We start from the raw sequence: 14,116 nt of genomic DNA on the forward strand, positions 1-14,116 counted from the left end.
ACTATTGTCCTGTCAATATCTCCAACCCATCAGAAACTGCAACTACGTCACTTCTGGTTTAATTAAAACCTTAATAATCGGAGATTTTGAGAATTGGTGGTTGGACACAACACCGACAACCGAATAGAGTCCGGTACAGGAAGACTGAGCTGTTTTGACAGCACAGCGGCTAACGAGGACAAAGTTGTCGCCGCCTCGGAGGCGGCCATTTTATTGGCTAGTATCGGAGCGAAGTTAAAATCTCGGCTCATAATAGCCTGCACCGCACTCTATTCGATTGCCAATGTTGTGTCCAACCACAAATTCGCCAAAAACTGCAATTACTGCTGGTTTAAAAAAACGAAAGATTCGATGACCACGCCTCCAGACTTAGACGCCCCATGTTTTCCCGCCTTCTCCAATAGACGCAATGTAGCCCCGTCCAGACTTTCCGGCGTTACGCTGAGCTGTCAGGAATGAAGGCCGTGTGGGCGTGTCGCGTCAATCACGTGGTCGGAGTAACCCGGAAGTGCAGGGAGCGAGTAACGGAGTTGACTGCAAGATCGGCTCTGCGACACCGTGTGAGGGAAAGGGGGGATCTGAGGGGGGCGGGGCTGAGGAGAAAGGCAGAAGTTGATGGGATGTATGTTGAGGGAGGGGGGAGACGGACATGAGGGGGATGTATGTTGAGGGAGGGGGGAGACGGACATGAGGGGGATGTATGTTGAGGGAGGGGGGAGACGGACATGAGGGGGATGTGTGTTGAGGGAGGGGACGGACATGAGGGGGATGTGTGTTGAGGGAGGGGGGGACGGATGGACATGAGGGGGATGTGTGTTGAGGGGGGGACATGAGGGGGACGTGTGTTGAGGGAGGGGGGGACATGAGGGGGACGTGTGTTGAGGGAGGGGGGGGGCATGAGGGGGACGTGTGTTGAGGGAGGGGGGGGCATGAGGGGGACGTGTGTTGAGGGGGGGGGGGGGACATGAGGGGGACGTGTGTTGAGGGAGGGGGGGGGACATGAGGTGGATGTGTGTTGAGGGAGGGGGGGACGGACATGAGGGGGATGTGTGTTGAGGGAGGGGACGGACGTGAGGGGGATGTGTGTTGAGGGAGGGGGGGTGTGTGTTGAGGGGGGGGGCGGACATGAGGGGGATGTGTGTTGAGGGAGGGGGGACATGAGGGGGATGTGTGATGAGGGGGACGTGTGTTGAGGGAGGGGACGGACGGACATGAGGGGGACGTGTGTTGAGGGAGGGGGGAACATGAGGGGGACGTGTGTTGAGGGAGGGGGGAACATGAGGGGGACGTGTGTTGAGGGGGGGAACGGACATGAGGGGGACGTGTGTTGAGGGAGGGGGGGGGGAACGGACATGAGGGGGACGTGTGTTGAGGGAGGGGGGAACATGAGGGGGACGTGTGTTGAGGGAGGGGGGGGGGGAACGGACATGAGGGGGACGTGTGTTGAGGGAGGGTGGAACATGAGGGGGACGTGTGTTGAGGGAGGGGGGGGGGAACGGACATGAGGGGGACGTGTGTTGAGGGAGGGGGGAACATGAGGGGGACGTGTGTTGAGGGAGGGGGGAACATGAGGGGGACGTGTGTTGAGGGAGGGGGGAACATGAGGGGGACGTGTGTTGAGGGAGGGGGGAACATGAGGGGGACGTGTGTTGAGGGAGGGGGGGGAACGGACATGAGGGGGACGTGTGTTGAGGGAGGGGGGGGAACGGACATGAGGGGGACGTGTGTTGAGGGAGGGGGGGGGAACGGACATGAGGGGGACGTGTGTTGAGGGAGGGGGGAACATGAGGGGGACGTGTGTTGAGGGAGGGGGGGGGAACATGAGGGGGACGTGTGTTGAGGGAGGGGGGGGGAACGGACATGAGGGGGACGTGTGTTGAGGGAGGGGGGAACATGAGGGGGACGTGCGTTGAGGGAGGGAGGGGGGGGAACGGACATGAGGGGGACGTGTGTTGAGGGAGGAACATGAGGGGGACGTGTGTTGAGGGGGGGGGGGGGGGAACGGACATGAGCAGGATGTGTGTTGAGGGACGGACGGACATGAGCGGGATGTGTGTTGAGGGAGGGGGGGGACGGACATGAGGGGGGACGTGTGTTGAGGGAGGGGGGGGACATGAGGGGGACGTGTGTTGAGGGGGGGACATGAGGGGGACGTGTGTTGAGGGAGGGGGGGACATGAGGGGGACGTGTGTTGAGGGAGGGGGGGACGTGTGTTGAGGGAGGGGGGGACATGAGGGGGATGTGTGTTGAGAGAGGGGTGGGGGACTGACATGAGGGGGATGTGTGTTGAGAGAGGGGGGGGACTGACATGAGGGGGATGTGTGTTGAGAGAGGGGGGGGACTGACATGAGGGGGATGTGTGTTGAGAGAGGGGGGGGACTGACATGAGGGGGATGTGTGTTGAGAGAGGGGGGGGGACTGACAGGGGGATGTGTGTTGAGAGAGGGGGGGGGGACTGATATGAGGGGGGTGTGTGTTGAGAGGGGGGGATGTGTGTTGAGAGGGGGGGGGGCTGACATGAGGGGGATGTGTGTTGAGAGAGGGGGGGGGACTGATATGAGGGGGATGTGTGTTGAGAGGGTGGGATGTGTGTTGAGAGAGGGGGGGATGTGTGTTGAGAGGGGGGGGGGACTGACATGAAGGGGATGTGTGTTGAGAGGGGGGGGGACTGACATGAGGGGGATGTGTGTTGAGAGGGGGGGGACTGACATGACGGGGATGTGTGTTGAGGGGGGGGGACTGACATGAGGGGGATGTGTGTTGAGAGGGGGGGGGGACTGACATAAGGGGGATGTGTGTTGAGAGGGGGGGGGGGGACTGACATGAGGGGGATGTGTGTTGAGAGGGGGGGGGGACTGACATGACGGGGATGTGTGTTGAGAGGGGGGGGACTGACATGAGGGGGATGTGTGTTGAGAGGGGGGGGACTGACATGAGGGGGATGTGTGTTGAGAGGGGGGGGGGACTGACATGAGGGGGGTGTGTGTTGAGAGGGGGGGGGGACTGACATGAGGGGGGTGTGTGTTGAGAGAGGGGGGGACTGACATGAGGGGGATGTGTGTTGAGAGAGGGGGGGACATGAGGGGGATGTGTGTTGAGGGAGAGGGGGACATGAGGGGGATGTGTGTTGAGGGAGAGGGGGATGTGTGTTGAGGGAGAGGGGGACATGAGGGGGATGTGTGTTGAGGGAGAGGGGGATGTGTGTTGAGGGGGACATGAGGGGGATGTGTGTTGTGGGAGGGGGGGACGGACATGAGGGGGATGTGTGTTGAGAGGGGGAGGGGACTGACATGAGGGGGATGTGTGTTGAGAGAGGGGGGGGACTGACACGAGGGGGATGTGTGTTGAGAGAGGGGGGGGACTGACACTAGGGGGATGTGTGTTGAGAGAGGGGGGGGACTGACACGAGGGGGATGTGTGTTGAGGGAGGGGGGGGACTGACACGAGGGGGATGTGTGTTGAGAGAGGGGGGGACTGACACGAGGGGGATGTGTGTTGAGGGAGGGGGGGGGACGGACACGAGGGGGATGTGTGTTGAGGGAGGGGGGGGGACGGACACGAGGGGGATGTGTGTTGAGGGAGGGGGGGGACGGACACGAGGGGGATGTGTGTTGAGGGAGGGGGGGACACGGACACGAGGGGGATGTGTGTTGAGGGAGGGGGGGACGGACACGAAGGGGGATGTGTGTTGAGGGAGGGGGGGACACGAGGGGGATGTGTGAGGAAGGGGGGGGACACGAGGGGGACGTGTGTTGAGGAAGGGGGGGGGGGGACGGACATGAGGGGGATGTGTGTTGAGGGAGCGGGGGGACGGACATGAGGGGGATGTGTGTTGAGGGAGGGGGGGGACGGACATGAGGGGGATGTGTGTTGAGGGAGGGGGGGGGACGGACATGAGGGGGATGTGTGTTGAGGGAGGGGGGGGGACGGACATGAGGGGGATGTGTGTTGAGGGAGGGGGGGACACAAGGGGGATGTGTGTTGAGGAAGGGGGGGGGACACGAGGGGGATGTGTGTTGAGGGAGGGGGGGGGGGACGGACATGAGGGGGATGTGTGTTGAGGGAGGGGGGGGACGGACATGAGGGGGATGTGTGTTGAGGGAGGGGGGGGGACGGACATGAGGGGGATGTGTGTTGAGGGAGGGGAGGGGAGACGGACATGAGGGGGATGTGTGTTGAGGGGGATGTGTGTTGAGGGAGGGGGACATGCACATGAGGGTGATGTGTCTTGAGGGAGGGGGGACGGACGGACCTGAGGGGGATGTGGTGCCCAAAGAAAAGATTGTGGTTGGAGGAAGAGTAGGGAGTGGTGGTTGGAGGTAGAGTAGGGAGTGGTGGTTGGAGGAAGAGTAGGGAGCGGTGGTTGGAGGAAGAGTAGGGAGCGGTGGTTGTAGGTAGAGTAGAGTGCGTTGGGAAGTGTATGGAGTTGTTTGATGGAAGTACAGGAATGACAGTTGGAAGAAGAGTAAATGAAATAGAAAAGAATAGGGAGTGGTAGTTGCAAGAATGGTGGTGTATTGTAGAAAGGGTAGGGGGTGTTATTTGGAGGAACACTGTCATGGGAAGGGTAACAAATGGAGGTTGGGTAGTAGGGAGTTTTGGTTGTAAGATAAGAAGAGTGTGTTGGGAAGGGTATAGAGTTGTGTTTGAAGGAAAGTTAGGAATGGCAGTTGGGGGAAGGGTAGAATGTGGTGGGAAGGATATAGAGAGTGGCAGTTGCAGGAAACATGGCGTATTATAGAAAGGGTAGGGAATGGCAGTTGGAGGAACACGAGTGTCATAGGAAGAGTTAGAAATGGAGGTTTGAGGATGGGTAGGAAGAACGGAGTGTGGTGGGAAGATTATAGAGTTGTGTTTGTACGAAGTTTAGAAATGACAGTTGGAAGAACAGTAGAATGTAATATCAAAAATAGGGAAGCAGGAAGGGCGGTGTGTGGTAGAAAGGTTAGGGAGTGGCAGTTGGAGGAACACTAGGGTGTTCTGGGAAGGGTTATAAATAGAGGTTGGGGAGTAGTGGTTTGCAGGAAGGGTGGCATGTGGTAGGAAGGGGGTAGGAGGTGGCAGTTGGAGGAACACTGGAGTGTCATGGAAAGGGTAAGAAATGGAGGTTGGAAGATGGATGGGGAGTGGTGGTTGTAAGAAGAGCAGTATGTGTTGGAAAAGGGTATAGAGTTGTGTTTGAAAGAAGTTTAGAAATGACAGTTGGAAGAACAGTAGAATGTAATATGAAGAATAGGGATTGGCAGTTGCAGGAAGGGTGGCGTGTGGTTGAAAGGGTATGGAGTGGCAGTTGGAGAAACACTAGCGTGTCATGGGAAGGGTTAGAAATAGAGGTTGGAGGAGGGGTGGGGAGTAGTGGTCGGAGGAAGGGTGGCGTGTGGTAGAAAGGGTAGGGAGTGGCAGTTGGAGGAACACTAGGGTGTTATGGGAAGGGTTAGAAATGGAGGTTGGGTAAGGAGTGGTAGTTGGAGGAACACTAGGGTGTTATGGGAAGGGTTAGAAATGGAGGTTGGGTAGGGAGTGGAAGTTGGAGGAACACTAGAGTGTTATGGGAAGGGTTAGAAATGGAGGTTGGGTAGGGAGTGGCAGTTGGAGGAACACTAGGGTGTTATGGGAAGGGTTAGAAATGGAGGTTGGGTAAGGAGTGGTAGTTGGAGGAACACTAGGGTGTTATGGGAAGGGTTAGAAATGGAGGTTGGGTAGGGAGTGGCAGTTGGAGGAACACTAGAGTGTTATGGGAAGGGTTAGAAATGGAGGTTGGGTAGGGAGTGGCAGTTGGAGGAACACTAGGGTGTTATGGGAAGGGTTAGAAATGGAGGTTGGGTAGGGAGTGGTAGTTGGAGGAACACTAGGGTGTTATGGGAAGGGTTAGAAATGGAGGTTGGGTAAGGAGTGGTAGTTGGAGGAACACTAGGGTGTTATGGGAAGGGTTAGAAATGGAGGTTGGGTAGGGAGTGGCAGTTGGAGGAACACTAGAGTGTTATGGGAAGGGTTAGAAATGGAGGTTGGGTAGGGAGTGGTAGTTGGAGGAAGAGCAGAGTGTGTTGGGAAGGATATAACGTTTTGTTTTAAGGAAGTTTAGCAATGACTGTTGGAGGAAGGGAAGAATGTGATGAGAAGGATATTGAGTGGTAGAAAGGGTAGGAAGTGGCAGTTGGAGCAACATGAGTGTCATGGAAGAGGCAGGGAGTGGTGGTTGGAGGACGAGCAGAGTACATAGGGAAGGGTATGGAGTTGCGTTTGAAGGACGTTTAGGAATGACAGTTGGAAGAAGGGTAAAATGAAATGGAAAAGAATAGGGAGTGGCACTTGCAGGCAGGGTGGTGTATTGTAGAAAGGGAAGGGGGGGTGGGACAGTTGGAGGAACACTGTCATGGGAAGGGTAACAAATTGAGGATGGGCAGGGAGTGGTGGTTGGAGGACGAGCAGAGTACATAGGGAAAGGGTATGGAGTTGCGTTTGAAGGACGTTTAGGAATGACAGTTGGAAGAAGGGTAAAATGAAATGGAAAAGAATAGGGAGTTGCAGGAAGGGTGGTGTATTGTAGAAGTTGTGTTTGAAGGACGTTTAGGAATGACAGTTGGAATAAGGGTAAAACGGAAGGAAGAAATGTGAAGGGAGTGAAAATGGAAGGGTTGATAGGATCGCTAGTTTCATGGGAAGGGTGACGTGTGGTACAAAGTAGAGAGTGGCAGTTGGTAGAAGCACTAGTGTCATAGGAAGGGTAAGAAGTGGAGGAAGGTTAGAGTTTGGTGTTTAGGGAGTGAAAATAGGAGGAATGGTAGGGAGTTGCAGGAAGTTTGGTGTGTGGTAGGAAGTGTATGGAGTGGCAGTTGGAGGAACAATAGGGTGTCATGGGAAGGGTAAGAAGTGGAGGTTGGGGTAGAGTGTGATGAGGAGGAAGTGTAAGGAGGAGGAAGGGTAGCATTTGGTGTGAAAAAGGTTGAGAAGTGACGTGTGATAGATAGGGAGTGGCAGGAGCACTAGTGTCATGTGATGTGGAGGAAGGCTAGAGTTTGGTGTGAAAATAGGAGGAAGGGTAGGGAGTGGCAGTTGGAGGAACAATAGGGTGTCATGGGAAGGCTAAGAAGTGGAGGTTGGTGTAGAGCAGTGTTTCTCAATTCCAGTCCTCAGGCCCCCCCAACAGGTCAGGTTTTCAGGATTTCCATTATTTTGCACAGGTGATTTGATCAGTTTCACTGCCTTAGTAATCACCACAGCCTTTTCATCTGAGGGAAATCCTGAAAACCTGACCTGTTGGGGGGGCCTGAGGACTGGAATTGAGAAACACTGGTGTAGAGTGTGATGAGGAGGAAGTGGTAAGGAGGAGGAAGGGTAGCATTTGGAGTGAAAAAAAGGTTGAGAGGTGACGTGTGATAGATAGGGAGTGGCAGTTGGTAGGAGCACTAGTGTCATGTGATGTGGAGGAAGGATAGAGTTTGGTGTGAAGGGAGTGAAAATAGGAGGAAGGGTAGGGAGTGGCGGTTGTAGGAAGGGTAGAATCTGGTAGGGTAGAAAGTGTAGGGCGGCCGGATGTATGGTGGAGTTTCCTGGGTGCAGGCGGAATGGGAGGGGTTATTCAGTAAAGGGCAGTTGGATTGCGATGGTGGGTTGCACAAAAGTCTCTGATATTTACTACAATGTTATCCTTTCCTTCTGCTGTCAGGCTTCCGCCATGTCGGTGGGGGAGAGGAGGAACGGCAACCTCCTGGTACAGCTGGATCCGAAGCTCCAGGCCCAGCCGGTGGAGTTGTTGCGGCAGAGGTTGAGCCCGGACGGACACACCGAGTATCTGATCCGATGGGCGTTGCAAAATGTGGAGGAGGCCGCGGGAAGTGGCGGAGCCACCTTACAGACCGAGAGCAAGACCCCGAATATCCTGATGTGGATGTCGGCGGAGGAAGTTTACACCAACTGCCCCACTCTGCTGGGGAAGCGCAAATCCGAGGGGCAGGGCATCGCGGAAGAAAAGACGCCTGGCTCCCCCGATGAGGCCGCTCTGCAGGAGATGACCGAGGATGTCCGGATGTTGGTTCAGAGAGCAACCAGACAGATGTCCCAGAGCTCCGGTCCCGATTCCTCCATCCTCAACACCATTCATGTGCTAAGTGCCTACGCCAGCATCGGCTCCCTGGCCGGGGTCTTCAAGGAGACCGGAGCTCTGGACCTGCTCATGAAGATGCTTTGTAATTCGGAGAAGCAGATTCGCAAGAACGCCGGCAAGATGTTGCGTGCCCTGGCGTCACATGATGCAGGTGGGACTTCTTTATTGTATCTTTTACCCTTCCATTTCAATATAAAAAAAAAGAGAAGAGCATTTCCTGCCAGAAATAGTGGAGGCTCCATCTGCCCATACAGCTTTACAATCTCTGTGCCCTCCTCAGTACCCGCTACCCCGCCTATCTTTTTGTAGCTGGGCATATCCCGCTTTGTGTCAGCAGTACGGGAGGCCTCCTGCATTCATTCAGTTTTACCACTTTATTGTTCATCCTACATCACCTCCCTCTCTCTGCTCTCCTACTCACCACTGCACTCCACACCCCGCCAACTCCTCTCCAGTGCACTCTCCTCCTCTGTCATCCTGTGCTCTCCCTGGAGTACACAGACTTTGGGGTGATGGTGTATACAGGTGCTGTGGTCACCTCCACTTACATCACTCGGCAATGGCGTACATGCAGACACACACAGGGCACTCAGTCGCAGAACATAGAGCACACAAATGCGCACTGACGGACACAGGGGGCACGCACAAGTACAGAGGACAGTCGCAGTACACAGACAGAACGCACTCATGAGCACACAGTCAGAGCAGACACGCACACGGCATAGTCAGAGCACAGTAGCATAACACAATGGACACACAGGCACAGCACACTCGCAGCCCCAGAGCCCACGCGGGCCGTTTGGGTGCATAAAACAGAGCACACACGGGCACGGCACACTCGGTTGAATAACACAGAGCACACACGGGCACGGCACACACGGGGACAGCACACTCGTTTGCATATCACAGAGCACACACGGGGACAGCACACTCGGTTGCATAACACAGAGCGAGCACGACACACTCATGTGCATAACACAGGGCTCACACGGGCATGGCACACTCGGTTGCATAACACAGTGCACACACGGGCACGGCACACTCGGTTGCATAACACAGGGCACACATGGGCATGGCACACTCTGTTGCATAACACAGAGCACACACGGGCATGGCACATTCGGTTGCATAACACAGGGCATGGCACACTCTGTTGCATAACACAGGGCACACACGGGCATGGCACACTCGGTTGCATAACACAGAGCACGGCACACTCTGTTGCATAACACACAGCACACACGGGCATGGCACACTCTGTTGCATAACACAGGGCACCGCACATTCGGTTGCATAACACAGGGCACACACGGGCACGGCACACTCGGTTGCATAAACACAGGGCACGGCACACTCGGTTGCATAACAAAGGGTACACACGGGCACGGCACACTCGGTTGCATAACACAGGGCACACATGGGCACGGCACACTCGGTTGCATATCACAGGGCACAGTACACTCGGTTGCATAACACAGGGCACATACAGGCACGGCACACTCGGTTGCATAACACAGGGCACTGCACACTGTTGCATATCACAGAGCCTCCAGCCACACCCCTTCCCTCGTTTTACTTACCTGAGCCCGTTCACCTGCTCTGCGTGTTCCCCAGCGTCCTCTTCTCCACAGTCTTGGCATTGATGGGATAAATTGATGGCAGCGCAGCCATTGGCTCCCGCTGCTGTCATCAAATCCAATGACGCGGCTGCCGGGGGGCGGGGACAAGTCAAACACTCGGCGACTATGGATGCCGAGGGTATGACACAGGAGCACGCCCGCAAGGTAACCCCCCTCGGGAGAGCGCTTCCCAGAGGGGGTTAGCTATTGTGGGGAGGAGCCGCGAGAGCCGCCGTGGGACCCCAGAAGACCAGTGCTGATCAAATACCACCAAAAGAAAGCTCTATTTATGTGTGGGGGGGAAAATAAAAGATATACATTTTATTTGAAAGGGGGGGCTGGTTAACATGTTGTATATCGGGGATATGCAATTAGCGGACCTCCAGCTGTTGCAGAACTACAATTCCCATGAGGCATAGCAAGACTGACAGCCACAAGCATGACACCCAGAGGCAGAGGCATGATGGGACTTGTAGTTTTGCAACAGCTGGAGGTCCGCTAATTGCATATCCCTGTTGTATATGAATGATTTTAGTATATCTTTAGTGAAAATTGAATCTGATATTTTCTGGGGGGTGGGGGGAGGAAGCAGGGCCCTGTCAGGTAGGCAGTATGGGGCCCTGTGAAGGGGGGTAAAGGTTCCAGAGATCAAGTGGTTAAAAAGAGCAGTGTCTTGCAGTGCACACGGGCTAGTGGCAGCTTAGGTACCATGAGTTACATGGAACCAGGCCTTGACTTGCATGGCGAGGCCTTAGTATTCATGGTGCCATGGTTTTCATGGAGTCAAGCCTTGGCTGGCAGTGTATGATGAATATTAATGATGTTTTTCAGGGAGCCGGGCCCATGTGCTGCTCTCGCTCAGTCAGCAGGATGGAATAGAACAACACATGGACTTTGAGTCACGTTACACCTTGTTGCAGCTCTTTGCTGAGACCACCAGTTCAGAAGAACATTGTATTTCCTTTGAAGGGATACACCTCCCACAGGTAAGCGCTAAAAAATTCCCAACTACCGTATTTATCGCGGTATAACGCGCTCCCGTGTATACCGCGCACCCCCAAAGTTGACCCAAATCCTGTGGGGAAAAAAAGTTTTTTTTGTACTTAGTTTTGGTGTCTTGCTCGGCGGCCTCGCCGGGTCCGGCATTCGTCTGCGGCTTGGGGTGTCCTTCTGCGGCTTGGGGTGTCCTTCTGCGGCTTGGGGTGTCCTTCTGCGGCTTGGGGTGTCCTTCTGCGGCGGGTCCGGTGTCCTCTTCGGCGGGTCCGGCGTCCTTCTGCGGCGTCCTCCCCGCTCGTTTCCCGCGCCGAGGTTGAATACTGCGCTGACATACAGAGTGCAGTACACTCGTGTATTGTCGGCAATGCTCGGCTACCCGCGCTGACGTCCTGTACGTCCAGGACGTCAGCGCGGAAGGAGCCGAGACTGCCCGACTATACCCGAGTGTACTGCGCTCGGTATATGTCGGCGCAGTATTCAAAACTCGGCGCGGGGAAAGCGGGTATCGGCGTATACCGCGCACCCACGATTTTGCCCTGATTTTCAGGGCAAAAAAGTGCGCGGTATACGCCGATAAATACGGTACATCAAAGGGGTTCTCCTTGATGTTGTGTATTAATTTTTATTTTTTTGATGACAGATTCCAGGGAAGCAACTCTTCTCGCTTGTGAAACGTTACTTGTGTGTCACATCCCTACTGGACCAGCTGAGCAGCGACCGGCCAGATCGCAGCGAGATGTCCCGGGTGCAGCGCCAGTTTGATTTCAGCATGGCCATGGGCAGCCTGATCTGTGAGCTGGTGCGAGTGATGGGTTGGGTGAATGAAGAGTCTTCAGAGAGAGGAAACCTCTTGGACAGCGAACAACTTTCCCGAGTCATCCGTTCCATTTTCCAACCCAAAGTTCCGGCCTGCACCAACTTCCAGGTGGTCTCTGGCTCTCCCATCCATGTCACTGCTTCCAAGAGGAAAGCGACAAAGATGTTCTTGGAGCCATCAGACTTTGCCGCGCGAAATGCTTACGTGGATTATGTCCAGGAAGCCTTAAAACCAGGCATGTCTGTGCGGATGTTGGAAGACTATGACGAGATCAGTTCTGGAGATGAGGGTGTCTTCCGCCAGAGCAATAATGGAATGCCGCCTGTTCAGGTGAGATGCTGCACGGGAGGGGTGGTCGCATTGTGCTACAGATGGGTGGGACATCACTTGGTTGGTCACTCTGTGTGATGTATAGGTGGGACTTCTGGTGGAGGTCGAAGAGAACCTCATTATGGCGGTCACACTGTGTAACTAATGGGTGGGACTTTTTGGGTGGAGGTAAAAGAGGACCTCACCGGTGTGGTCACACTGTGTCATAGATGTGTGGGACTTCCGGTGGAGGATGAAGAAGACCTCACTTGGGTGGTTACACTGTAATGCAGGGTTTGACAAATTTGCTTGGAATCTAGGAGCCAGCTAAAAAAGTAAGGAGCCAGAAGACGCGCCCCGTCTCGCGGAGCTCTCGCGCAGAGGCGAACGCATACGCGAGTAGCACCCGCATATGTAAACAGTGTTTAAACCACACATGTGAGGTATCGCCGTGATTGGTAGAGCGAGAGCAATAATTCTAGCCCTAGACCTCCTCTGTAACTCAAAACATGCAACCTGTAGAATTTTTTTAAACGTCGCCTATGGAGATTTTAAAGGGTAAAAGTTTGTCGCCATTCCACGAGTGGGTGCAATTTTGAAGCGTGACATGTTGGGTATCAATTTACTCTGCATAACATTATCTTTCACAATATAAAAAAAAATTGGGTTAACTTTACTGTTTTATTTTTTAATTTTAAAAAAGTGTATTTTTTTTCCCCCCCCAAAAAAGTGCGCTTGTAAGACCACTGCGCAAATACGGTGTGACAGGAAGTATTGCAACGACCGCCATTTTATTCTCTAGGGTGTTAAAATAAAAATATATATATATAAAGAGAGGTGAAAGAGGCCAAGCAGTGAGATGAGATGACAAATAATCATTTTAATTAAGAATTTAAAAAAAAAGCTATATGAAGCTATTTAACCACTTCAGCCCCGGACCATATTGCTGGTCAATGACCGGGCCACTTTTTGCGATTCGGCACTGCGTCGATTTAACTGACAATTGCGCGGTCCTGCGACGTGGCTCCCAAACAAAATTGACGTCCTTTTTTTCCCACAAATAGAGCTTTCTTTTGGTGGTATTTGATCACCTCTGCGGTTTTTATTTTTTGCGCTATAAACAAAAATAGAGCGAGAATTTTGAAAAAAAAATGAATATTTTTTTGCTATAATATCCCCTAAAATATATAAAAAAACTATTTTTTTTCCTCAGTTTAGGCCGATACGTATTCTTCTACGTATTTTTCGTAAAAAAAAACGCAATAAGCGTTTGGTTTGCACAAAAGTTATAGCGTCTACAAAATCGGGCATAGTTTTATGACATTTTCATTAATATATTTTTATTACTAGTAATTATTGGTACTGCGACCTTATGGCGGACACTTTTGACACATTTTTGGGACCATTGGCATTTTTATAGCGATCAGTGCTATAAAAATGCATTGATTACTATAAAAATGCCACTGGCAGGGAAGGGGTTAACATTAGGGGGCGAGGAAGGGGTTAAGTATGTTCCCTGGGTGTGTTCTAACTGAAGGGGGGGTGGGACTGACTTGGGGAAATGACTGATTGCTGTTAATGCATTGTATGACAGGACCGGGAGCTGTGTGTTTACACACACAGCTCCCGTTCTGTAACGAGCGATTGTGGGTTCCCGGCGGCTGGTCGGCAAGCGGTTAATACAGCTCCCCCCCCCACACTCGCCATTAGGCAAAAGGCGCCAGATGACGGCCACAATTACTTCCTGCTCTTCTCCACTTTGGGAACGAGATGGGCGGGCAGTAAATTCAGGCAGAAATCCCCATTAGCATTGCTGGTTGTCTCTTGTCATACCAGCGGCGACCACTAGATGGCGCCAGACTGCAGTAGGCCGCAAAGCCGCGGCCTCAATTACCGGCCGGAGCGGTGCTCCGGGAGGGGCAACGGAGACGCAGGATGCGAGGGCTTCCACACTGAGGCGATGCGCTGGCAGGAGAGAAAAAAATCTCCTGCAAGCAGCATCTTTGGAGCGGTGAGAGAAGCGGCGTGTATACCGCTCCTTCCCATTTAAAACAATGGAAAACCGCGGTAATACCGCCCGCAATGCGCCTCTGCAGAGGCGCATTGCGGGCGGTATTGACCCTTTTTCGGCTGCTAGCGGGGGTTAATACCGCACCGCTGGCTGTCGAATCCCGTGGCAATTCCGATGGTTTAGCGGCGCTATTCCGCCACCGCACCTTCCGCCCCAGTGTGAAGGGGCCTAAGGGTATTCACACCTTGTAACTAATGGGT

At 53.9% G+C, this 14,116-nt stretch overlaps 1 protein-coding gene across 3 annotated transcripts in view; it reads left to right on the plus strand.

Moving 5' to 3' along the window:
- Positions 1–420: 420 nt before the first annotated feature.
- Positions 421–14,116, plus strand: part of CUL9 (cullin 9) — a 77,686-nt gene continuing 63,990 nt past the window's right edge. For all 3 annotated transcript variants that reach the window (XM_040351725.1, XM_040351726.1, XM_040351727.1), the window contains exons 1-4: positions 421–560; positions 7,667–8,255; positions 10,555–10,709; positions 11,360–11,866. In XM_040351725.1, coding sequence (XP_040207659.1) covers positions 456–560; positions 7,667–8,255; positions 10,555–10,709; positions 11,360–11,866 — 1,356 coding nt within the window. In that variant the 5' untranslated portion in view covers positions 421–455. The remainder of the gene's footprint in view (positions 561–7,666; positions 8,256–10,554; positions 10,710–11,359; positions 11,867–14,116) is intronic.

The sequence above is a fragment of the Rana temporaria genome, chromosome 4 (assembly GCF_905171775.1).
Source record: "Rana temporaria chromosome 4, aRanTem1.1, whole genome shotgun sequence".
In the NCBI taxonomy this organism is placed as follows: Eukaryota; Metazoa; Chordata; class Amphibia; order Anura; family Ranidae; genus Rana; species Rana temporaria.